General features: G+C 37.4%; 2 protein-coding genes across 4 annotated transcripts in view; both read right to left on the reverse strand.

Moving 5' to 3' along the window:
• Window positions 1-12496, reverse strand: part of kcnab2a (potassium voltage-gated channel subfamily A regulatory beta subunit 2a) — a 117498-nt gene extending 105002 nt beyond the window's left edge. The window contains exons 1-2 of one of the 3 annotated variants that reach the window (XM_028448118.1): window positions 12354-12445; window positions 1126-1166 (exon numbers count right to left, since the gene is read on the reverse strand). The gene's annotated coding sequence lies outside the window, so the exon portion shown is untranslated. Of the gene's footprint in view, window positions 1-1125; window positions 1167-12353 lie in introns of all 3 variants that reach the window. The other 2 variants (XM_028448117.1, XM_028448119.1) reach the window with 2 other exon arrangements.
• A 3302-nt stretch (window positions 12497-15798) lies between these two features.
• park7 (parkinson protein 7) lies at window positions 15799-25070 on the reverse strand. Its single transcript, XM_028446916.1, is given in 7 exon segments — window positions 15799-16173; window positions 16488-16563; window positions 16565-16575; window positions 21514-21583; window positions 21758-21817; window positions 24223-24323; window positions 24752-25070. Coding segments are annotated over 7 exon segments (573 nt in total). The 5' UTR covers window positions 24846-25070; the 3' UTR covers window positions 15799-16012.
• Between the last annotated feature and the right edge of the window lie 685 nt (window positions 25071-25755).

Here is a 25755-nt window from a genome sequence, read left to right on the forward strand (position 1 = left end):
CAGCTGCGCCGGCACAGCCCGCTCAGTACACCCAGGCTAAGAAGAAGAGGACGGCCTGATCGCTCTCCTCTCCTCCGGTTAAGGAGCTGGATGTTCTCCGTTCCCCAGCTCTACTTGTTCTGCTTTCATGCGTGCACCCGAGGGCCCTCCACACCCCAGTCTCTCCGCTAACACGGCACAGTCTGGTGACGGCCATGAGAGATGGACATGTTCTACGAGAAGTTCGGTATAGATGATATTGTAATTTTCTATATCGTCGGAGAAAACTCAATATATCTTGAATATCAACATATCGCCCAGCCCTACACTCAGGTGATATATTTTGCTTTAAAATGAGCTGGCTTTAAAAGATATAAATCCAGATCATATTGGAAAGCTATTTTCATCAAAGCTACCTTTTCTTAACAGCAAATCTAGATATGCACCAGAACAGCTCTGGGCGACACACACCTGCTGAACACACCCAGGAGTATGTCTTTTATACTGAATATGGGTGTGCAAGCCTGCAAATTTTGTGTGTCAGCCTTTGGAGACTCCAAATTAAGACTAATGTTGCCAGAGGGGTTGCTAAATCTCTCCTGCAACAGGATTGGGAATTTAAGTTTCCTCAACCCACTGGTGCATCCAACAGATCTGTGATTTGTGATCACTATTTCTTTCTTCTTTTTTTGCAGTTTTCAGACAAAAGCCTCTTGAATAAAGAAGTGAAACATCAAGCAAAACTTCAAACATGTCAAGTTACTTTGACTAAGCTACTACACATAATTAGTTAGTAATTGCAGCTGTGAAAATGCTGTATAAATTACTGCATGAAAAAGATCCTCATTAAATCTGTTTTGCCAGACCTTTTTTTTACGATTTGAATAATGTACCCCAAAGGCTAAACTTTCTCATAGACATCAATTAAACAAGGACATTTGTCAAGCTTAATGGCAGAGGATTGATGCAAAACATGTGAACAGGCAGAGTAAAAGGAAACAACAACAAGCCACTGAGCCTACTTTTAACACAACATGCAACAGCTTACTGCACCAAAGTGAACCCCTGCATTCTGCCTCTCATGTGCTTTCTCCCTGAAACACAGTCCACAGGGCATGCAAGACAAGCACACACACACACACTCACCTGTACAAACAACAGATTATTGAAGTGGCCAACAACAACACCTAAACAGAAGCAAATTATCAAAAAAGGAACAGGCGCCAACTGTCACAACCTCTCAGCAGCACACACCCCCGTGCAGTTAAAGCCTCGCTTTAAGCTGTTACTCGCTGTAGCGACTGCAACAGATGGAAATGCGGCAGCAACAAGGCAGGTAAGGTGAAAAAGACCTCCTACGTTAACGTACACATGCGTTTGTGTAATGCACTACAGCTCTACATCCAGAGAGAAAGAGAGAAATGAGAGAGCATACACTAGTATAATAAGGTATGCAAAAAGAGCATACCTTATTATACTAGTAGTGTGCTCTCTGCACCAACTATGCTGAATGCACCAACTGCAATACAGCACCAGAGAGGGAATGCACCAACTCCAACTATATTGATACATAGCTCAGAGAAAGATGTGAAGAATATAGGGAATCTCACAAGCATTGCGTGCAACTATGTCAAACATCATTTACTCTCCTAAGGCAACAGAAACACATGATCATCTCAACTCTCACTGACATAAAGTAAGGAAGAGTATGGCAGCCTGCCTCAGACCTTGCTATGATGATGCTCTGAAAACACCCACCTTGGTCTGTGGCTGATTCCTGACGCAGTGAGCAAAAAAAAACCAGAAGCTAAAAAGCAGAAACCACAGTAGCAACGAAGAGCTGCAGCACACAACAGTGGTTAAAAAAAATAAATAAATAGAAAAAACAGCGAGGAAAGAGAGGGAGGAGGAATGACAGAACACAAGATCTTGTGTGACTGAGCTAAAGCGCTTGAGTGAGATGAGACTGTATGTCTGACACGGGGGCATGATGTAAGGAGAGAAAAATAAAAGTGACGTGAGACAGACAGAACGGGGATAGAAAACAGACTGAGGGAGAAAAGAAAGACACGGACAAAAACCCAGCACATTTGTGTCGTAGGAGTCCCCGAGAAAAAAGGGGTTAAAGAAAACACCCCGCCTACTTCCTTACATACACACCTTCACACCCGTGTGCAATGTCAGCATTTGAGCAAGTATGCATTCAGTGAATCTGAGTGAGAATGTAAGGTGTGGACCAGTGGAAAAAAAGTAACAGAATGACTTCGTATTTTTTTTTTTTTTACTGCAGTGATACAGCGTCTCCAGGGCTCTAGTCTACATTACCTTTCAAAGGTCACTTATCATGTAGCGCAAGTAGGACATCCAATTGCCATGCCACATGGCAAGATAAAATGTTTGGAGGAAAACCAAACTATATAGTACTGATGAAAATGTTAACCATTCACTTATCAGTGAGTATATAATGTGTACGTAGGCCTGGGTAATATATCACAGGGCTCTACACAAACTTTTCTAGTGGTGGCACTGAATTTGGTCACGCCTTTTGTTTTTTGTTTTTTTTTTTGGGGGGGGGGGGGGGGGGGGGGGTGTACAGCATAGCCATGCATGCTGATGAATAGTTGAATTAACTGGCGTATACAACAGTTTTGTATGAAGCAAAGATTGACAGTGACTCGAGATATGATATTTGCAAAATGTTTTAATGTTTTAGTGTCAATATTAAGTTTTTCTGCAACAAGCAGTGACTGATGCATTTGTTTTATTGTTGTCCACATGTAGCCAAGTTTTGGGTCAGTGAACAGTCATGGTTAAGGTTTATGGATATTGTTTTGCGAATCACACCACAGAATATTTTGTTATTTGTTTTTTAAGGTAAATGTACACACTCTTTGAACATGATTATCCTGCTGGGTAAAATGTCTATTTTTAAAGCTAAAACTATATCAAATGTATGTATAAAACACTTTAAGAATAGAGTTCATCATTAGTATATGCTAGAAACAATTATAGCAACAAATAAAAGAATAACTGATCATGAAAAGAAATGGAATGTTTGCTTACTCGAATTAGAGATATAGTTGCTAGGTGTACTTTCTTAAAGGTGTGCCATTTGTTATGTTATAAATGTTTTGGTAATTGTGTTGTATTTTTTTCTTGATTTTGGATCAGTGTTATTGATTTTATTTTATTTTTCATTCTGTTATGTTGTACTTTTTTATTTATATTTATATTTCGCTTTCCTGTCACAACACAACATGAATGTGTGGATGATTGTGGTTGTGAATGAGGTATGAATGTATGGGAGAGAGGTTGGGGTAGGATGCGTTGCTGGATGCCAATTTTGTTATTTTATTCTGTAAATAAATTGAAAAAAATTAAAAAACAAGCAGTGGCTGAAATAACAAGAATTTAAATTTAGGACAGAAACTTGAACAGTTTGTTGCTTGATGCGCATCTGACATTACGTTATTTTCCTCTGCTAATTTATGTTCTGGGTTTGAGTTGGAATGGACTTATTCATGGTTTCTTAAACATTTCTATTTCATAATATTTCTTGAGATGTATCACCATGGTGCATATTTTTGTTACTGTGTGCAATAGTGTGTCATTATTAATTTATGCTTAAATATTTATGAATGTATTTCGGAATGTATTATGTTTACATATTTATTTTTATTTTTACTTGTTCTACCTCACCTGTTTTTAATATTTGTTAAATTTTTTTTTTTACTAGTTGTCGTTCTACCTCACCTTTGTTAATTTCAATAAATGTTCCTTTTTAAAAAATGAGATAATTTTCACCGTCTCGAACCACAGCATCCAAAGCCACTAGTGTTGTGGGTGACCCCACATACCCTCACAGTCACTGTTCACAGTACAGAAGCATTTACGCCCGCACACCCTGACTATGTAACAGTTTCATCCCACAAGCCATTAAGACTGTTAAACAATCAGTGACTGGACTAAACACACACATTACCTCATGTTTATATGGTGGCGCTGCAATTTGTCTTTTTAATTTTAAACTAACTGTTCTGTGTTGTTACTAATCACTGCACTGTCTGTTGAGCAATGTTGGGCAGCAGCGCGTTACTTTTGACAGTAACTAGTACTGTAACACAATATTTTTCTAAAGAAACAACGCCGTTACCGTTACAATATGGTGCGTTTGTCTGTTACTTTGCTAGCTTCAGTGTACTTCCTGTTTACAGTGGCGCTACATATTTTTGCGGGATGCCGTGCCAAACAGTAAAAGAAGCAGCATTGTCAGCGTGTTTCTGTTTACATCACGTGCGCCAATCATGGCGAGTCAATGCGAGAGCAGGACGAGCATTACTTTTTTCTCCAAAAGATGCATTAGTGAAGCTAAGCTAACGCTGCGGCTGGATTTTAACGGACTGTGACTGTTATCCAGTTACAGCTCAGCCAAACTATTGCACGGTATGTTGTTGTAAATAAGAAGCCTGTCGCTACTGCTGAGTCACTGCTCACAGCAGCTCATTAGCATGATATGTTTAGCATTGTGTACCTGAGAAAAATGCTGTGAATTAGTTTTTCCACATTTATTTTATAAGCCTTTTCAACAGCAGAATGTGTATCTGGAATATGCACAGCTTACTTTACATTACTGTGCTAAGGCTGAAAATTTACTGTTTTAATTTTGCAGCAGCTGTTTTGTGCTTTATATGCACATTTATGGTTGTTTTATAGCAGTTGATCAACAGTGGATTATTATATTAATACAACACTGATATGAAGCTGTATGGACACAAATGACCCAAAATAAATAATACATTCTTTAATTCTAAGTAACTCAAAAGTTACTTTTTCCAGTAACGCATTACTTTTAAACTATCAAACTATCAAAATAGTAACTGAGTTACTTTGTGAATGAAGTAACTAGTAATGGCAACTAGTTACTTTTTTCAGTAACTAGCACAACACTGCTGTTGAGCATCTTTTTGCACTGCATTCTTGCACTTTATGTCTCTAGTTTACATTGTCCAAGCCTATTATGTTTATTGTAGTTAAATGTTACATGTAGCTCTGGATCCGGGGAAATGTTTTATTTTACTTTCTATTCTGTATATTGTTGAAATGACAATAATCTTATATCTTGGACCTTTAACAGAGTGACATATAAGGCTAGAGATCAATGCTTTAGCATACAAGTACACTCTCCAATACCATCCAGCTGCACTGCGCGAATCAACAGCAGCTAACCATGAGTCTGAAAATTAGCTTTCAGAGCTGGGGGGCTCAGTGAACAATGATTCGACTGACCAGGCCCAGCATCTCCGCTCCTGCTGACTTGCCATGTTGGGCAAATAAGGGGGGAAATGATATCTTGCCACACTATAACTTTCACTCGCCAGTGTCTTGCGGGCAAGGACTGATGTTGAGCCTTGGTCTCATTCAGCCTAACACCATTTCTCCTGAAACTCACACAAACTTAATAATTTAGACTCTCGGTGTCAAATCCTAATGCTAGGAAAAAGGGATACCAAGAAACACAAGCTTCTTGTCTAGACAAAAGAAACCCAACCCTTTGAAGAGACTGATTTTCAATCTAAGGACACATGTAGACTGTCTCCTTAGATTTAGGACAAATCAAGGACAATGTGCTGTTGATCAAATTGTCAAACTCGGTGAATAATCTTTACTATTCTACATATAAATAAAGCTCACAATTGAAAGCATTTTTCAATCTGCTCTATTTCAATTTGGTTTTAGAAATTAAATGCCATGTGCTCAGCTGCAGTTTCTCAGAAAATGGCCCCACCTTGCTGGTAGTATTTTGCAATAATGCAAGCACAGACTGATGGATATGAAACCTCTGCACTAATAAAGCAAAAATGGAGGCTTGGCCTGATCACATTAACATTTATGAGTACCAAACCACTATAAGAAAAACAATGAACCAGGCGGAGTCCACAGAATCGTAATAATAGTTTGGTATTTGCTATACACTCTGCCTTTGCACTGCAGTATAAATTATGGGATGGGATTCAGAGTGATAACCCATTTTGTGCAGAGTAAAGCAATCAAGAGTGTTATTTTTCTTTAATGAAAGTGGTGCAGGGATATCAATAAAGGACTTTTTGATCCTTTGGGTATTGATAAAGCCAAAGCTATTAGGCTTTTAGAACTCTTGTCTCTGCCCAGTCTCAATGGGATCACTGCACAAAAGAGAGAACAATCCAGACATTAGGTAAACAATTGTGCCATCCCCAAAGAGCAGACTTAATTTAAATGGTCACGCCAAATCAAGTCAATCATCCTTGGCTAAACATAAACAGCATAAATTAATCTTGAGTAGACCACAGTTGAAAACGTACACACAACATGGGTTCAATAGTAATTTTTTAGATCGAGGATTGTTGTCGTTACATCAAGAACTTTATCTGTCAACAACTAAACCTCAACAGACTGATGATAAACAGTGCAAAAACGCTTCAACAAAAATTAGATTTCCAATTATGAGTATGAGTATTCAAAATTGGGTACTTACTTGGATTTATCAATGACTGATACAAGTACAGTACTAAATAACCCAAATCTAGTTTTTACAGACTCCACACTAATGTGACCGAAATGATGTAAACAAAATCTACAATATCTGTTGGTTTAAACGCTGATACCTAACCTATCCATGTGTTTGATTCGATTCAATTCCAATTCTTAGGGTCACAATTAGATTCAAAATCGATTCTCATTTTAACCGATTCTCGATTCAAACAATTCTTGATTCATAAACTGATACAACGCATAGTGTGTTAAGGCAAATTATGACAAATTATGCCGGTTGAGTCAATTTAGATTTATTATTGTTATTATTATATCTTATTTCATTTCATTATTAATATAAAATGTTCCTCTCTTCACCCCATTGTTCTCTGGGTGTATAATGTTGGGTTATCACATTGTTGTTTGTCCCTGTCTTTTGTCTTGTGTGTTGCATCATTTTTTATTTTTTTTTTAAGTTTATGAATCGATTCAGAATCATGGATGATTCGAATTGCGATTCTTATGTGAATGGATTTTTTCCCCCACCCCTAATAGAAATGTCCGCTACCTTATTAAATCCATCAGTAAAAATGAGACATGCGAGGAATTTCATTCCTCATTGTCTGCAGGCCAATGCAAGTGAGGGATCTAATCAGGAAGAGAAAAAGTGCAGCACTCTAATTGCATCATTAGCTAAACCTCTGACTCAGTCTCAGTGACTTCAGTCTCACCCTCCCCCCATGCTGCTTTTCTCTGCCCCATCCAGAAATAGGGAGTCAAGCCTCCAGCTCTTTACTGTACAGCTGCTCAAGCAGAATGAATTTAACATGTTATGTGCAACAGTGCAAAATGTTAACATTCCAGAAATATCCAACAGAAAACCACAACTATCAGTAAGATTGCTGTAGGATTGTCATCATGACTTTTCTTTTGGTAACGACATTGTACTCCAACATGGTAGAGAAGGTCTGTTCTTCTTTTCTGAGATGTCTGTACATCATATTAGATTATGACAAACCAGACACAACCTTGTCAAAATGTTCAAACCTGTCACAGGGCGCCCGCTTAGCCAAAACTATTTCTGAGTGTAGCCAGAAGTAACAGTCACACACAGGTGCACACAGAAAACTTTGGGGACCTGGATCTTGACGTGACGTGACTGCACAAGTAAACAAATCTCTCATGACATGCTGTAATGGGAACACAGCCTGAGTCTTTTTTTGGATTGCTTTAGTTTTGGTAATGCAATGAAAGGCTGAAAAAGGCTCCTTTTAGTTGCTTTTAAATTTGGATGGTCCCAGCCTGCTGTGCTCTGCATGCTTTGCTGAATGTCAGCTGAAAAAGGATGCAGTTTCTCACCAATTGAACGCCTTGCTTACCAGAAGCGCTCTTGCCTTTCATTTCCTGTCTATGTAAAGCGAAATAAGATAAGATAACCTATGCTTCTTTCTCATTCAAGGACGCAAGATGAGAGTATGATCTTGACATTTGAACACTGCTCAGGAAATAGCAAAGTGATTTTAGATAATAACCAGAAATAATTCACATGCACATTTAGAGTGTAACAATCCCTTCCCTTTCTTTTTATTGGTTTACTTGCCAAGGCTATTGGTAAGTGTGATTTGGTCATTGGTTTTATTTGTGTGCATCTATGGATGTCAAATGACAAAAACACCCAAAGCAGAGATGTGCAACTGTGGGTCACAAAAATGTGATTGTCTGATCCGGCGGCCACATTATCAACATTCAGGAAAAGGTGTTTTTCTTTTAATTTTGTGTATATTAGTAGTCGTCTTGAGTTTTAGGACTTATCTTGTGTGTATTTGTTGCCGGTTTTATTTTATTTTTAGTGCTTTTTGTTGTAATTTTGAATGTTTGTTATTTTTGTGAATACCTGTAGTTGTCTTGTGTTTTTGGGGAAAAAAATGTGTATTTATTTGTCATTTTGTATGTTTTTATGTTGTTTTTGTGTATACTTGTCGTCGTCGTGTATGTTTTGAAGAAAATGTGCATATTTTTTGGTCACTTTGTGCAATTTCATGTTTTTTAGGGTAATTAGTGTCTTTTTGTTGTCATTTAGTATGTGTTTCTTTCATTCTGAATGATTTTGTGGTTGTTTTGTGTGTTTTTGGGACGCACAAAATGACGCACAGGGCCGCATGTGGCCCCCATGGCCGCCAGTTGCCTATGTCTGATCTAAAGGAAGGTTACATTAATTTGGGATTAAGGCCTGGAAAAAAGCTAAAATGTATGAGATGACAACATGAAACGTTGCCATATAAACACACAGTGAGCTGATTCCACCCCATGAGCACTGTGTGGTTCACAAGAAAACACCAATGGCTGTGATTCCTGAACTTAACCAGCTTCCTATTCTGAGATGTAAAGGTCTGGAAGGGTCCATGGAGGAACAATTCAAAAACTGAGGATGTGTACAACTGGAAATCTAGCGCCTAAAAGACTTGTACTTAACTGTATCATTGATTATACTGGTGGATGCACAATAGGGGATCATCTAATTGTTTTGATGTTGGTGACCTTTCTGCTGCACTGCACTCCAGCTTCCTTTCAAAAACACACATTTTTCCTAAAGCTATCTCCAGATCAATATTTACATGTGCCTGATAATCAAGCATATTTTCAGATCTAGTGAGATTACTTAGTCACGACACCAGTCAAAACTGCACAATCTGCAGGGGAGATTGTGTACAACAAAGTGATATATTGATTTATTTGGTATATATATTACTTAACCTTAAAAACATTTAGCCTATAATTCTGTTCAGCTGGTGATAAGAATAGGTAATATCAGATCATTAAACCAAATTAATGACAAACCTCATACGGACAACTTACAAACTGACCTCCATAGATTTTGTTTCAAGGTCAAATTCTTCAGGCAGCCATCTTATTCATCCTGTTATTCAGGTCATTGTGTCATGGAGAGCTGTAGGATTCTATATACCGTGTACTTAACTGCAGATACACCAAGTTATCCAGTCTATTAGGGCCTAACACACACAGACATGTACCGTATTTGATTACATGTAAAGACTTTCACTACCACTATTGACTATTTGTCCTAGTGTACGTGGTTTTCAACTGTGGGAAGAAACCAAAGTAACAGCAGAAAACTCATTTGAGGAGAACTTGCTAACTGTCACCAAAAACAAGCTTACACATTTCTAGATATGATGACTCATCACTGCCAACAGTCTTTTCAGCAGCTGAACTATACAACTTTACAATATATGGTAGTGAAAGAAAAATGAGTTTATGGGGTAGGAAAATTAAGGCTGCACCATATTAAAGGTGTGTTTTCATTTCCTTAAACAATAAAGGACACAACTGTCCTTATTTATATGATGTTGGGTTGTAATTAGAGCCCGACCGATTGATCAGAACAGTTTTAGCTATCAATGATTAATCGACATCGGTCAATAGCCCAGTTAGCAGATTATTCAGTTGCGCTATGATATGTCAAAACATTGACTGCTGGAAATCCATTTTACACAAGTTTGCCTTTTCTAATGTTGATAGTGTTATTAGTTTATTTATTTATTTAGTAGTGTTTTGCTTCTTTGTCTCTAATCATATTGTGGGTATTATAAGAATTTTTTGTTCATGTACAATATATCAATGGTAATTTCTTATTTCATATATCGGCTTTTTATAACCTCTAACGTTAGTATTAGCGCGATAAATCCCATATCGGTCGCGCTCTAGTTGTAATTTATTAAATCTATTAGGGGGAGGAAAAAAATCACTTTGGCGATATATTGCAATATATTGATCCAAAAAAATGTCCAAATCAATTTCTTATAATCATGTTTTTTAACAAAAAAATACATTTGCATAACATGTAAACGACCAGTCACTAGGTGCCCTTAGTGGCTCCTCAATGCATTGTAGCTTGGAAATTGATTGCACCTTATTTTCATAAAACAGACTTGGCACCTTTATAGATGTATGTGGTTCCTTTTTTTTTTTACAACTTAACAAAATCATAAGTTAAACTTTTCTGAAAAATCTAATTTGACAGTTTGATGAAGATACCACTTGTTTTTCATATTGCTACTTGAATTACAGTTAGTTACAGTAAGTTAAATTGCATTTCATACCCTTTTGTACTTGAAATTTGTACTTATTGATATTGCGATGCATTGCGATGCATATCGTATTGTTTAGTATTGGGATATATCGGGTAGGCATGGGCAATATATGGAGATTTCTATTTTGGTGATATTGAAAATTACGATATCGCCCATAACAATATATTATTTTTAATTTATATTGTATTTTGTATTACAAATAATACTCATTTTAGGAGTCACTGCTTTTGTTGATTCTCAGAACATGAAAAGCACTGTTAGATGTAGGTGTGTTGAGAAAAATTGATTCGCCGATATAATGCGATATTACGTCGCGCGATTCTCAGATCGATTCAAAATGCATTAATATTGATTTTTTTTTTTTTTTTTTGGCCTAGCTTGTGTTTTTTTTCAATAAAATTCTAAAAAGAAAGTACTAACTTTCTGCATTTATTTGTTGTTCTAGGCATATACCTCAGTTATGTTGCCACAGGCAGATTTTTTATTTTAAGTTGTTGACATGGCATGTTAAAGCCAATGTTTTGAGTGTAAAATATGCCAATAAAATATATTTCATACATAATGTTCTCATGAAGGTGTACAAAGTTGTTTCTTAAGTCATATATATATATATAAAAAAAAATTGCAATAATTGCCTTACACTTTAATATTGGGATATATCGTATCGTGACCTATGTATCGGGATACAAATCGTATTGACAGATGTCAGGCAATACACACCCCTAGTTAGATGGATTTCTAAGTGCGTCCTAACCTTAAAAAAAAAGCCACACCAAAGAACTCACTCACACGTGCTGTCTCTTAGAGGAAAAAAAAAGACAAAAGTGGCACATAGTGTTCAGCTGTTTGTTAATAAATGTGCCTGTGTGGCATTGTGAATCAGCAAATTTAACCCAGAATTGTTTTTATGGCAAGATTTTATTGAGTTAAAAATATCAAGATTAATATCATATCAGCATTTTGAGAAAAAAATATTGAGATATGAGTCTTTGTCCATATCGTCCAGCCGTAATATTGGGATATATCATATTGTGACACTGCAAATCTGCAATGATGAATCACATCATATTGTCAGATTCATGGCAATGAATACATGACCCCTAGAATCTATCTCATATATATAATTTTCATTTTTTTGCTTTAAAATGACTTTGTCACCTCTGTTTTTAGTGGACCTAGATCAGTGTGAGGACCTAAGCTGGCCTTTGCAGCAGCAGCATCAGTGGGACTGCGGCTGCTGCTGCTGATAAGGATGAGGATGAGGACGAGGATGGATGAAAAGCTTGTGGAGCTGACGTCTCCATGTCGGGTCACATCTGCAGAGCTCTTTCTACCATGTGAGGAGGATGACTCTGTGCACAGCTGTGAACACTGAGCAGGGAACGTCTCCCCAGGCTTCAGTCTGAGTGATTAAGTCACTACGAGACACCCATGTCAATTCATTACACAGGACTGCAGTCAACTTAAGGCACGCTGACACACAACATACTTAGCAGGCTAATCACGGTCCTTCTTATAACAGCCTTATCAGTAACAACTATATAAACCTGTACGAGTCGGTAGCACGTTAAATTGTTAAACCCATTTTGGAGCCATTTAAGCGTGAGTAACGTTGCGTAAACTGTAAAAGCCAAGATTTAAAAGCAGTCATGAGGACGAAGCCCTTCAGTGAGAGCACAGTCGGTGATATGAGGATATATAACCTCCGTTTTGTCACATTAGCGCTACAAAGGGCAGCCAAAAGACTCCTACCTGATGTGATAAAGCCTCCTCTTCCTCCTCGTCCTCCTGCTCAATGAAGAAGGAAGCCTCCAGATTTTTGTTGCTCTGACACGGCTACCACGCGCCGCGTCCATGCCCCGCCCCTCCGACTGCAGGAGAACCACCATTGGTCGCTTCCAGCATGACAGAAACCCGCTCGAGGATGTTAATTGGCCAAGATTCCTGTCAATTAGTTTGGATTCCGTTTCCCGCGCTCTGAAGCAGGAGCCGCGCTCACAATGCAGCGCGAGCGCTGATGCAGAGCCTATATTTAGGAGAACAGCTCCACTGCAGGCATGTGACAGCAAAACACAGCGTCCTCACCATCATAACAGTGTTAATAATAGCGCACGTCTTAAATTATCCTCTTGGCTATTCATGGGTAGATCTTCAAGTTTTTATTTTATTTTTTTTATTAATTTTTTTTAAGAAATAAGTACATTATTTTGAATAAAGGGTATGTGTTATTCTGAGTGATAGATCCAGATCAGTTTCCTCACACCTCCAGGGACCAGCAGCAAAGGTCATACCATATCTGTGAAAGTCAGACATTTTTAACAGTCTTTTACTTAATTAGACACCTATTTAATGTTTATTCTTTCTTTCGACTTTGTTAAACGTATTGTTCTTTTATTTGTGAATTGTTCTAAAGTGGCTGTGACGAAAGCAATTTCCCCCTGAGATTAATAAAGGAATTCTGATTCTAGATCGAGAGGTAAAAAAACATAAACAAGCTCGTTCACTCTGTTGATATTTCCAACTTAACAGCGTTTGTAATGTTATTCCAGAGAGTGTTAGTGTTTAAATGGTGTTTCTATTATTAATATTGCACATATTCGGACTCGAAGAGGTGACCAGGGTTTTCCGCCGATGTCACTTAAGGCCGATCCAAGTGCTTTTAAAAAACGATGGAAGCAGCTCAGCAGAAGTATGGAAGCGAGGTAGTCCTCTCGCTTCCACACAGGTGACCCCTGGTTGACAAAAACACAGACGACCTGGGTCTCCAGCGGGCGGAATTTGGACTGTATCCAGGAATGATGCACATACATGATGCACTTACAGAAAAGCTTTTAGTTAACTTAATTTTTTAATTTATCCTTTAATGTTGCTGTTCTTATGATGTTTATGCACTCTTGTTTTATTATTCTATTGTGTTGCACTTGTACTTTTACCACAACTCTGTACAGCACTTTGTGATTTTATCTGCAAAAAGCGCTTTATAAATAAACTACTTACTTACATATCTGATGAGATGAGAGAAGCAGTATTAAAGCAACAGAAGGGTCCAGGTAAAAGCCTGGAGCCACACACACACAGACAGACAGAGATTTCTTGCTTTTATAGATAGTTGATAGTTGAAACAGGACTGAAATAATAAAAATAATAATAATAAAAAAAAAAAAAAAAAAAACTACCTCAGAAATCACATACTGACATCTAAGCAATCAGGTGAGAAAACAAGTTTTTCAGTCCTGTTTCAACCATCTAAAAGCAAGGAATATCTGTGTGTGTGTGTGTGTGTGTGTGTGTGTGTGTGTGTGTGTGTGTGTGTGTGTGTGTGCTAGCTGATTGATCACTGTTGAAAAGCCAGGCAAAACATGATTTTTTTAGCTTGTGTGCGCCATTTCTACCTTGGAGACCAATATACTACGTTTCCGCAATTTGTTTTCAAAGAATCAATACTCCAGCGGGGAAAAAATGATCTAAATCTCTGTCAGACTCACTGTTTACTCCGTCAGTTTATCCCTCTTGACCTTTGACCTCATGTGCGAGAACTGAACCAGAATGAGTGTGAGAAAAGGCTTATTTGTGCATTTCTGTTAACCCTTTGTGTATTTGTCCTGTAAAATGTATGTTTTTGGAGTCATATTGTGTATTTGTGTTGTTCATTTTGCTTGTTTGTTAGTACTGTGGGTTTGCAGAATCATTTTTTGTGTTTTTCTTGTTTTTTTGTGTATTTTTGTCATTTTCTGTCTTTTGAGTCATTGTGTGTATTACTGTTGGTTTTTCCATTTTTTTTGTAGTAGTTTTGTGTGTTTTTGGAGTATTTTTTGTGTTTTTCTTGTCTTCTACTGTACTCTACTTTGTATTTTTTTAATACCTTCTTGCATTCGTTTTGTGTATTTTTCAGTTATTTTGTATGTTTACTTTGGGGGCCGCCAGTTGCCCATGTCTGCTCTAAAGCCATTTGCGTCTTTAAGTCTTAAATAATCAAGATGATTACTTGATAATTAAAAAGAATCCACACAAGTGCAAAACTTTGTCATAAAATCATCTGGAACTTCCTTTTAATAAAGTTTTTTTGTAAAAAATACTTTTTTTTTAACAACTCAGTTATGATCATGTGAATCCAACTTCCTACATGATAGAAGTGGTTTCTTTGACACAAAACTAAGGAGAAGAAAAAGGTCTTTCTGGCTTTTTATTCAGTTACTTTTTGTTCACATATACAAGGGATTGTATGTGGGATCATTCTGTGTATGTTTGTTGTTTTGCTCGTTGTGAAACATTTTGTGCATTTCTGTAGTCCTTTTGTGTATTTTCTTGTATTTCCGTCATTTTACTTTTTTTTTTCCGAGTCATATTTTGTATTTGTGTGTGTGTCATTTTCACATTTTTTTGTGTATTTCTGTTGCAGTTTTGCTTGTTTGTAGTGCTGTGGGTTTGCGGAGTAATTTTTCATGTTTTAATTGTCCTTTTTTTGTGTACATCTGTCATTTTGTATAATTTTCGTAGTCATTTGTGTATTACTGTCATCGTTTTGCTCATTTTTGTAGTAGTTTTGTGTGTTTTTGGAGTATTTTCTGTTTTTTTTTTGTCTTTTACAGTATTTTCCTTCAATGTTGTAACTCTTTGTATTTTTGTTTTGTGTATTTCTCTGTCATTTTGTACATTTATCTTGGGGGCCACATAAAATTAGACTGAGGGCCGCATGTGCAAATGTAAATAAAGAAAGGTGTCTGTTTAGCCTAACGAAACCTATTTCTTTATTTTGTTTTCTAGATTAATCACTCTGAAAATAAACAATTGGCACTTTGTCTTAAAAAGGAAAAAAATGTTAAGAATTAGGTTAAATGTGAGCTACAGTTACTATCACTGCCTCTGAACCCCAGAACCTGACACTTTAAGATTCCAATTTATCTTAAAAATAAAACCACTGGCCACTGGCACAGCTGCATTGTCACATGATCAATCGTATCTTGATTAGGAAAAGCCCAGGGACCCCTTTAAGTGTGCAGTTTGCATGTTCTCACCTCATGTCCCATCCTTTCACATTCCAAAAGCATGTATGTTAGGTTTACTAGAGGCAATTGGAAGTAATGCGTGCATGTGTGTGTAGACATTTCGAGCAACTTTGAAAGAATAAAATGCTTATAAAGCCCAGAAAAAAAACAAAAGTTGTCCACATATTGAAATAATACGAGGTAGACAAATATCTTTAAATAAGCGTACATTTTGTTTTATTTGAAAAGTATATACAGTGAATTCTGCATGTTGCTTTTAAACTGGACACAGATTTGTGTACTCTGAGAAAGAATGATGTGTCACACTGACCCTTGATGCCAGTTACACTGACTTAGCATCTCAGTAACGTCTGACTGACCCAATGAGACGTCCTCTTTGCTGTATTAGAGTGAAAATTACTACAATCAGTCTTTCATTACAAGAGGAGCTTTGACTTGAGCTGCGACTTCGGCCCCCATAAGTTCCTCTACGATGGTCAGGGCGAACTCAAAACTGGTTCCTGGCCCACGGCTGGTGATGTAATGTCCATCTTTCTGTACTCGAGCCTCTGAATATTTATAGTGGTCTAAAAAAAAAAGACAAAGACTAACGCACGAGCGTGATAACAATCAGATAGCGTTGAGCTACATCACAGGACAACAACATGAACACAAAGTTGATCTGTTGTTCTTTCAGCTTCTGACCCACTTCTAGTGTCAAATCCCCTGCATCCAACCACTTTCACTTTTAGGTGTTGATGTTTTAGCCTTGACATGCATTTCCTTAGGCAACAAATAGAAATTATAGCGCCCTCTCCTGGCCTCTTCAGTTTATTAACATTAACTCTCTTTTCGAGATAAATACAAAATGCCGCTGGCGCATGCATTTGATTTTTATTACCTCCAGCCATCATCTTCTCTTTCATGGCGGGATGTGTAGTGACTGTGCTGCCGTAGCCGATGCCGTGCGCCAGAAGAGGCAGTCGGACCTGCAAAAGGGCAAAGCTGCTTAAGGTTCATTTAACAGCTTCCTGTGAGAAAGTGACACTGAAGAACATGTGGTTTGATCATGTCACTCCTGATTTCCATCTACTTGATCTTTACAACAGATCACAGAAACAGTACTGGGGCAAAACTATATGTTTGTCATTTACACGCATTGATATTCACTGAGAAGCTATAAAAATAGGAATAATATTACTGGTTTCATTTACACTGTGGACAGGTCAGGGTAAATCTGTGACTGTGAAAGGAAACTCACTCAAAGGGAGTGCTTGCAACTCCAAAATTAAGTTCTAATAATACCTAATGACTGAATGTCAGCAATCTCTTGTGACATATACTGCGTCCTAATTGAGCCGGCAGCATTGCAATTGTTTCTAATATTAGAACTTCAGCTTCTTGCCAAATAATGAGCAACATTGCAAAAAGAAGGGAAAAAGGAGAGGCTGAAGACATTTATTGCCTTTGCATTAACTTTAGAAATGTCCTCGAGCTGCAGTGAGCTCATCCAAAAAACTGTTAATAAATAGAAAGTTATTGATTATGCTCTTTGGCCGACTGCCTGTGCGGTCTAAAGATTTGACTCTGGCCCTAGCAAACGGCAGACAGGCCAGATAAAACCTGACTACTCCTGTTACAGCCGGTCCCCACCCAAAGGACGCCAGTCTGGGAGACAGGGAGTCAGTCTGATAGAGCAGGATCAGAAGCTAACAGGGAGAGACCATGAGTAGCAGTGTTGTGCGTAAGTGAACAAAAAGCTTATACCAATTGTAAAACTGTCCTCTGTTTTTAGGAAACAGCTCTTTAAATGTTTTGCTGCTTTGACAAAAAAAAGCTGAAAGAAAGTAATAAAAAATAATAAGAGACATAAAATATGTTAAAAAAAAAAAAACTTAAGCTGCGTTCACACTGCAGGCAAATGTGGCCCAAATCCGATTTTTTGGGAGCCAAGTGACCAGATCTGATTTTTTTGAAGCAGTGTCAACACTCAAATCCAACCCATATCTGACTTTTTAAAATCAGATTCGACCACTTTCATATGTGGTCCTGAATCAGATACAGATGGGATCTTTTTCAATGCAAAACTCAGTGTGAACGGCCAAGGTGGATTTATGCTGCATTCGACTGCACTCAGAACTCGGATAAATCCGACAGTACGAATCGGAAAAGTGCAATAAAATGGCCCTTGAACTCGGAACCCCGACTCAGGAACTCGGGCAGGGTCCAAGCACCTCGAGTTGGTCAGAATTACGTTTAGCAAAATGGCGGCGCCCACCTTTAAATGTAAACAGTCATTTTCTCCTCAACTTTTACTTTTATGTGTCGTCTAATTTGGCAGGTGTTGTTACTAAAGTGCAGATTAACTGTTTGTGGTTTCCATCCCGACTCTGTTTCATTTGAACGCCGCTCTGCGTAAGTAATGATACCCGTATAGTTCAATGCACTCTCTACAGTCTATGGTTCAATGAAGCATGCAGGATTACCCATGCTGGTGCGTTCAAGTCTTACTTCAAGTGAATGACGTTTCTCTCTCTCTCTTACCCAAGGAGCTAATATACAGTATTTCCCCAGAAGGCATTTTTGCTCCTTGAAAAATATAAAAACTAACATCAGCTTGCTGTGGCCAGCCATGTTTTCTGAGGTTACTGAACAAAATGCATTTACCTCAGAGGTCAAAATTGATGACCAGGATCTTTTCAGGTTCCAAGTGCAATTGAATGCAGCATTAATGCGCGTTTGATACGTTGATGTCATTATTAACAGCTAGAGCTGTTAGCGTAGCATCGCTGCAGTCTGCCTGCTGTCCTCTGATCACCATGGATCAGAGAGGGACAGGCTTTAAGTATCCACTGTTGATACAATCCATTTTCTGCACAAGAACATGACTTATCCTTATGTTTGATATGTGGATTATTTAAATAGATGCACTGTATCATGCACACACTGCGCACCTGTGTGTTTAACATGCGCTGGTTTCCCCGTGCGACAATCTGTTCTTTTGACATTAACAGTTGTTTATTAATTAAAGCAGGTTTACCACTAAAACAAACGTAAATATGTCATTTGTATGAGGAAAAAATAGGTTTTAATTGTCAGTTTCAGGTCGGGCACGAACACAAATACCTAATGTCTGTCTCGGTTTTCCTCTGTCGGATTCGGGTCAAAGCTTGAAGGTTCATATCATAAATGGTCTGTGTTCAAAAGCAAATTGGCACCACAAAAAAACAAGAACAAAATATTTGTCGCTTTTTCCTCGTCCTCCTCCACCTGCTCATTCATGCTCTGACTCCACTGCACAAAAATGTTGAGACAAACGCGACAATAAGCATGCGGGTCAGACAAACAAAAAAATGGATCTGAGCAAAAAAAATCGGAATTGAGCATTATCAGAATCAGAATCAGAATCAGAATCAGAATCATCTTTATTGGCCAAGTGTATGTTGCTTGCAGTGTGAACGTAGCCAAAGAGTCTTGTCATTAAGTAGGGATGTCCTGATCCGATATTGATATCAGATATCGGTCCGATATTAGCCTGAAAACAAATATTGGATTCAAATTTCCGGATTTTCAGATTTATTTATTTTTCTTCATTTTTTATTTATTTTATTCAATTGTAGAATACTGTAGATATTATGTTGAAGGTTAAAATGTATTTAACCAATTGGTTAATAATAAATGGGTCAGTTTTTCTCATACCTACTGTTGTTGACTATTGTTCTCTGTTTGAATAACATCACTTGATCAAACCTTTTCTAACGTTCCACACTATTCACATTCCACATAAAACTAAAAGTATGTATGATTCATACCGATATCGGATCAATTCGGATCGGCGAGACGCAGGAGCAATATCGTATCATATGGAAGAAAAAGAGTATTGAGACATCCCTACCATTAAGTAAAAATATGAAAAAAGCTTGTTGCTTAAAACTGCTTTCTACCCCCAATCATCTTTTTTTAGAGGGAATGTCAGAAAAAAACTAGAACAAAAAATATATAAACAGAAATCATGGTAAGAATGAAGTAAAAAGACTACTATGCATCCGTTAATAGGACTTCACATTCCACAATGCAATTTGCGAAAATGAAAACAAAATTTCAAGTGGCAATTTCAACCATTTTCCTCTCTTTTTGGGGTAAATGACGTTCGATTCATTAATCTATAAAGGCATACAATATGATTTCAAAGGATTAAAGGGAAAAAAAATTGTAACTAGGTGTGTACAGACACTTTCCAAAAAATTTGAATATCATGGAAAAGTTGTTTAATTCCCATAATTACATTCAAAAAGTTAAACTTTCATAGATTATAGATTCAGGGCCCACAATTTAAACTATTTCAAGTATTTATTTGTTTATTTTTACATTTGGGCTTCCAGCTCATAAAACCCAAGCTGCTTGAGTGTGAAATATCTACAGTCAGTCATGATTTGAGGTGCAATGTTCTGTTCTGTTCCTCACCAGTATTCCTCCAAACCCTTGGACCTTGATTCCCGAATGAAAGTCACACTTTACTTTCATCAGAAAAGAGGACCTTTGATCACTGGCCAACAGTCCAGTCCTTCTTCTCCTCTTTTTTCTGCAAAAACTGAGAAGTAAATTGTGATTTCTTCACAGTATTCTAATTTTTTTGAAATCCTGTTTTCGTGGGTCTTATGAGCTGGAAGCTCAAATTATGTAAAAATAAACAAATAAATACTTGAAATCGTTTGAATCTATAATTTATCAAAGTTTAACTTTTTGAATGGAATTATGGAAATTAAACAACTTTTCCATGATATTCTATTTTTTTAGGAAAGGGTCTGTATATCCTTGTATGTGTACGTTTGGACGGATGAATGTATAGTGGAATAGATGAATTGTATAATTAATTAGACATATCGATGAATGATGTGTGTGTGTGTGTGTATATATATATATATATATAAATTTTTTTTTTTTTTTTTTATTATTATTATTTTCTAATTGTGGTAGATACACTGCTGTTGTGTTTATGTTCGAGAAAAAAAATCAAGCCAAATCAAATCAAAATGTATCAAATAAAAAAAATATCGGGGGTAGCAGCTTTAAAAAAAATAAAAATCAAACCCTTTGAAGTGTCTGACTTTCATTCTTATACGGCTTTAATAACCTTAATTAATATGTGTCAAGACAATGATTTTTGTGTTGCCACAGAATAATACGTCAAGCAGCGATGCCTCTTGCTGGCACGCTCATTAAACTGTGTAATCCTGTGAGGATTGCAGTTATTTCTAGGACACCCCTCAATCCACTATCTCTCACCGGTCCCTTGTCTGTCCCCACTTCACGTCCTTCACTGTGTCCTTTATCCAAGTCTGAAACCTGTCAAATAAAATGCCAGTGCTTATAGGTTTCGTCAAGGGCGCTTATTAATCAAACCGTCACCCCTAACACTTAAAATGTCAAACAGAAGGTCCAGGAATGACTATAAATCAACGAAGCATGTCATTAGCAGCGTGCATTTTTCAGAAACGTGGTTAAAGTGAGTGTTGAACTCTATAAGCTTCAGCAATTCATCCAATTACTTAAATACCAGAGAATGGCCCATATCTACAGCCATGTGGAGATGAAAAAGCACCTGCACCTTTTTTTCCTGTCCAAGATCTTTAATTCCATGTACAGGGTTATGATCCAAATCCCATTTAGCGGCACATTAGCTTGGTACATCCAAATTCAGAATATGATCCCTTAAGATTTCTTTTCAGGTTAAAAATGTTTTTGGGTCACATCATGGCAAGAACACAGTATTTAATATTGTGCCTCTGATAGAGTTAAGAAAATGCACAAGAACATCAAAGTAAACCACCCTGTGTGGGCTGCAAAATGCCAAACTTAACTTCGTGAAGAAAACATGAATTTATTCCTTAATATGAGGATGACTTGGGTGTTTCTAAGGTTTGTACCTGCACAGATGGCTGCGATCAGACCTTTTCTGCCATCTTGATCTTTCAGCACCTCCTTGACAGCAGGAGACTACAAAAAATAAAAGTCAGAAAGGAAATGTCGTCATCTTTAGCCAAAGTAAACTCACTGAGAGTAAGCACATTTTCAACTATCTACAAAATCGCTGACTGTGACAACAACAACAACAAAAAAGCAATATTCTATGATAGAGAATCATATAGAGTTAATGTCTAAACTTTTCACCTCTGCCAGATTTTGAGCTCCTGGCATCCCTCCTGGTAGAACTACCACATCATACGGGCCCTATGAGGAAAATCAACAAAGACGGACATGAAGTTAGGTCCTAAATTAGCATCAAAATCTTGTTTGTAGTCTTAAAAATGTGATGAAAATCAGTGTGAGCTGTTGTACAATAATAATAATCATAGTTTGTGCTTCTGTAAACAACCCTTTTTACCACTTTCCTTGTGGTAAAATTATATGAGATAAATCATAAAACAATTTTTTAATCACAGTTGTATGTTTAGTCATTTTAACTATTTATCTTAGGTTATCTTTTGTTTTTATATATACATTTCCCTTTTTTTTAGTTCTGTTTTTGTCTGTTGTTTCTAAAATGTATTTATTGATTACTAATTATGTAAAGGCTGCAAATAAGCTCCTCAAACGTTCTGCCTTTTCCTGCACTGTTTATTCATCTTTAATGTGATAATGTGTATTATTTTGTAAATCAGTATAAACAGATATATATATATTTTTTAAAACTATTTTTAATGAGTTATCGTGGGTTCTGCAAAACTGGATGAAGACATATTTAGAAGAATCAACTCTGTTGGAACAGGAAAAATGTCTCAGATGCTATAAACAAACACTACAGACTAGTTCGTTGTATGATCATCAAATGAAAAAGCTGTTTTCAGGTTCTCTAAGAAGATCTCTTTAGATATGATTCCATTAGGTGAATAATGCCTGTGATTATTGCAAGTCCAGTAACTTAATGCAACGTGAGCAAAATAAAAAGCATTTCAAGTGCACTTCCCTTTAGGAGGAAATGTGCTCATTTAGCTTTTATTGAGCATATGTGTCCGTCACTGTCTGTCGCTGTGTGCATGTGTCCTGAGGGACTGGCAACCTGATGCCAAAGTGAGCTGGAAGCAGAATGAATGAATGGATGGATGTTAACTTTTTTATTTTAATGCTGTTACAGAGACTGTCAAGCATTTACATTTTAAGTTAATAACGATTCAAGAACACAATAATTAATGAAAGAGTCTAGAGATACGTTAAACGTAGCCATTGTCCCGGGGGCTATGGCTACGTTACATAGGCGTAATGCGGCCAGTGTTTTCACCGTGCCAGGATGGCCTAAGTGGTCTAAAGCAGTGAATCTCAACTGGTGGGTCGGGACCCAAAAATGGGTCGCGGACAAGTACCTGTGGTGGGTCGTGGACAGCTGGGTCCAAAATAAATAAAAAATGAATTGTCTCTCATGTTGGGACTTGTCTTTTATTTTGAGAGAAACTTTTTTTGACAGGCATGCTGTGACATGCATGTTGCACATATATATAGATTTTTGATTTAAAAAAGATTATGTATGTTGGTTTTCAACAGCTATTTTTGAAAAACAAAACTTGGTCTGAAGAATTAAAAAAAAAAAAAAAGTGGGTCGCGAATTAGTGCCCGTGGCAAAATGTGGGTCCCAGGGTGAAACCAGTTGAGAACTCCTGGTCTAAAGCACCACACTCAAAGATTCCCATATGTCACAATCCCACTTGTGACATATACATTTTAACATATTTAACATGGCAAAATTCCACCTTCTAAAATGCATATCTGACAAAAATACACATTTTAGGGTATTTCTGGGTTAGGGTTAGGGCTAAAATAAAAGGGTCAGCGGGGTAGCTAAAATTAGGATGAACGATTTGGAAAAATAATCTAATTGCGATTTTTTTCCCTCAACAATGCGATTGCGATTTAATACGCGATTATTTTTTCAAGGGGCTCTAATCATGTATTTTTCAACGAACACAAGGAATAAATCAATCTGTTTCATCATAAACCATTTCAGATTTATGTAAACTTTAAATAAACAAAATATACATTTTAAAGCACAGATTACAACAAGCAAACAAATCTGTAGCTATACCTTGTCAACATATCAAACTAACTTCACGTTTCATGAAACATGTGGACTGCACTTCTTAAACACTGAATTTAACAGGACAAGACAGGACAAAAAAATAAATAAAAAATTTGCAGCCTTTGCAATTAGAAAATTGCATTTATGATATCGTGACAATATAGCAATGTAATTAATTGTTTCAATCCTACTAAAAATAAATATTAGCTAAAATACAACTGACGGGACTTTAAGTCCCGTGTTGCACCTATCACGTGACCTAAACTGGCCAAAGAGGACTGTTGCGTATGCATAGAGTGGCCGTGGCTACGGATACGTTTAACGTATCCAGATTTATCTACGTTTAACGTATCCATAGCCACGGTTTTAATTAATCTGGTCTTGTGGCCTTGTCGTTTTCTGAACAACAAACTACACAACCATGGATGTGAGATAGAAGCAGGAAAATGAAGAAAACTGTGATAATAATTGTTGTGAAATGTTTTGCCCTATTTTCCAGTCCTATGCATGTGTACACACAGTAGATGGAATGAATGGTTGGTTGCAGATGGAGGGCGAGTCCCACCTGTGTGCTGGCCTCTTCAAGGCTGGCATCAGGACATATGACGACATTTCTGCTGCACTGCACTGGCTCTTTGCCCAGGAGACCTGCGACCGTCACGCAATCTGCAGGTTTACACACAGGGACATTAGAAGTGGTGCAAGGCATTGATGACAGAACATGGGCCTCCTGCCAGTGTGTAGAACTTTTATTTTGAAGGGTATCAATGGGGGGAGGGGGGGTAAGGACGTTGACATTTAACTGGCTTCTGTCTGTGTACTCATTGACATAAACCATGTTGGGATAAAGCAATAAAAAGTTAAATAGTATGTAAGAAATTTACATCAAGCAGGTATATCCTACATAAATGTTCCGTTTGTCTTAATAACAACATTTTTATCACAGTATTCGACTTTAATAGTGCTCGTCATGACCCTAAAAATACCAAACTGGTACTTGAGCTATGAACCTGGCAGGGTTCAAAATCTGTGTTTTGTACCAAGAGGAGTTAGCTAGTAGCTTGCTAATGCTACAGGCGTGCTTCTCTCTCTACAAACCCCGGCTCTGCGCATTATGTCCACGGGAATGACGGTCTCCATCTCCTCGGCGCCTTTGGACAAAATCACCAGAGCTCTTTTACCCGCCATGGTGGGCTGTGGATACGGGCTGCTGTCAGTGGCAGGTGCAGAGCGGACAACTTGTCCAGAAACTTCCACTAGCAGTGTTATGGTTGAAGTGGTGACCGTCTAATCTAGTGACGGACATTTCCGACTGCAGTGTTGGTTGAGTTAGCGCTGAAGAACACGGAACTACTGACAGATACTTTGAGATTCATGGCGGGCTAAACCAGTTAGATACATAGCTTTGGGGTTTTGTTACACCGCCTACCAGTAGCATTGTTGTTACCAGTTTATTTCCCTCTCTAATGTTGCAAACAAAAACGTTTAAATACTAGAAAGTGAATGTAATTCACAGCATGCAGCAACGCGTTGTTAGGGTGAGGTTATAGAAAGCTAAATCATCGTTTTCTGATCTTTCTACCTGCAGCGAATCGGATATGGTCACCATTTAAAATGATCACCAGATCAACCGGAACTACAAATGAAGCCGTTTGACAGAAGGGTTGCCAGACTCATTTTATCCACCGTTTACACGTTTTTACTTTATTTTTTGATTCACGTTGGGCTATAAAGTGTGCTCTAGAACAGTGTTTTCCATTCAATGATCAGGAAAATAAACAAAACAATGTCAGGTTATGTAACCATACATGTAACTAACGTCTTACATTTTACATTTAACATTTACTATTACACCATCCATCACCTGTTTCCCATTGAAATCCCAAATGACTTGTATTTAATATGAATTGTACAAAAAATATCTTTAATTTTATCCTTTAGTTTAAAACAAACTTAATCTGATCAAACTCAAGTGATGGAAAAGCAGAAAAAAAAAGTAAAGGTAAGTGTTGAAAAACTGTCCTTGCAGTGCTCTTACAGTATTTGCCAGAATTGCATTAAAGATCTTTTTATTTTCTTTTAGAGAACAAACTAAACT

This window comes from Gouania willdenowi, chromosome 5 (genome assembly GCF_900634775.1).
Source record: "Gouania willdenowi chromosome 5, fGouWil2.1, whole genome shotgun sequence".
Lineage (NCBI taxonomy): Eukaryota > Metazoa > Chordata > Actinopteri > Blenniiformes > Gobiesocidae > Gouania > Gouania willdenowi.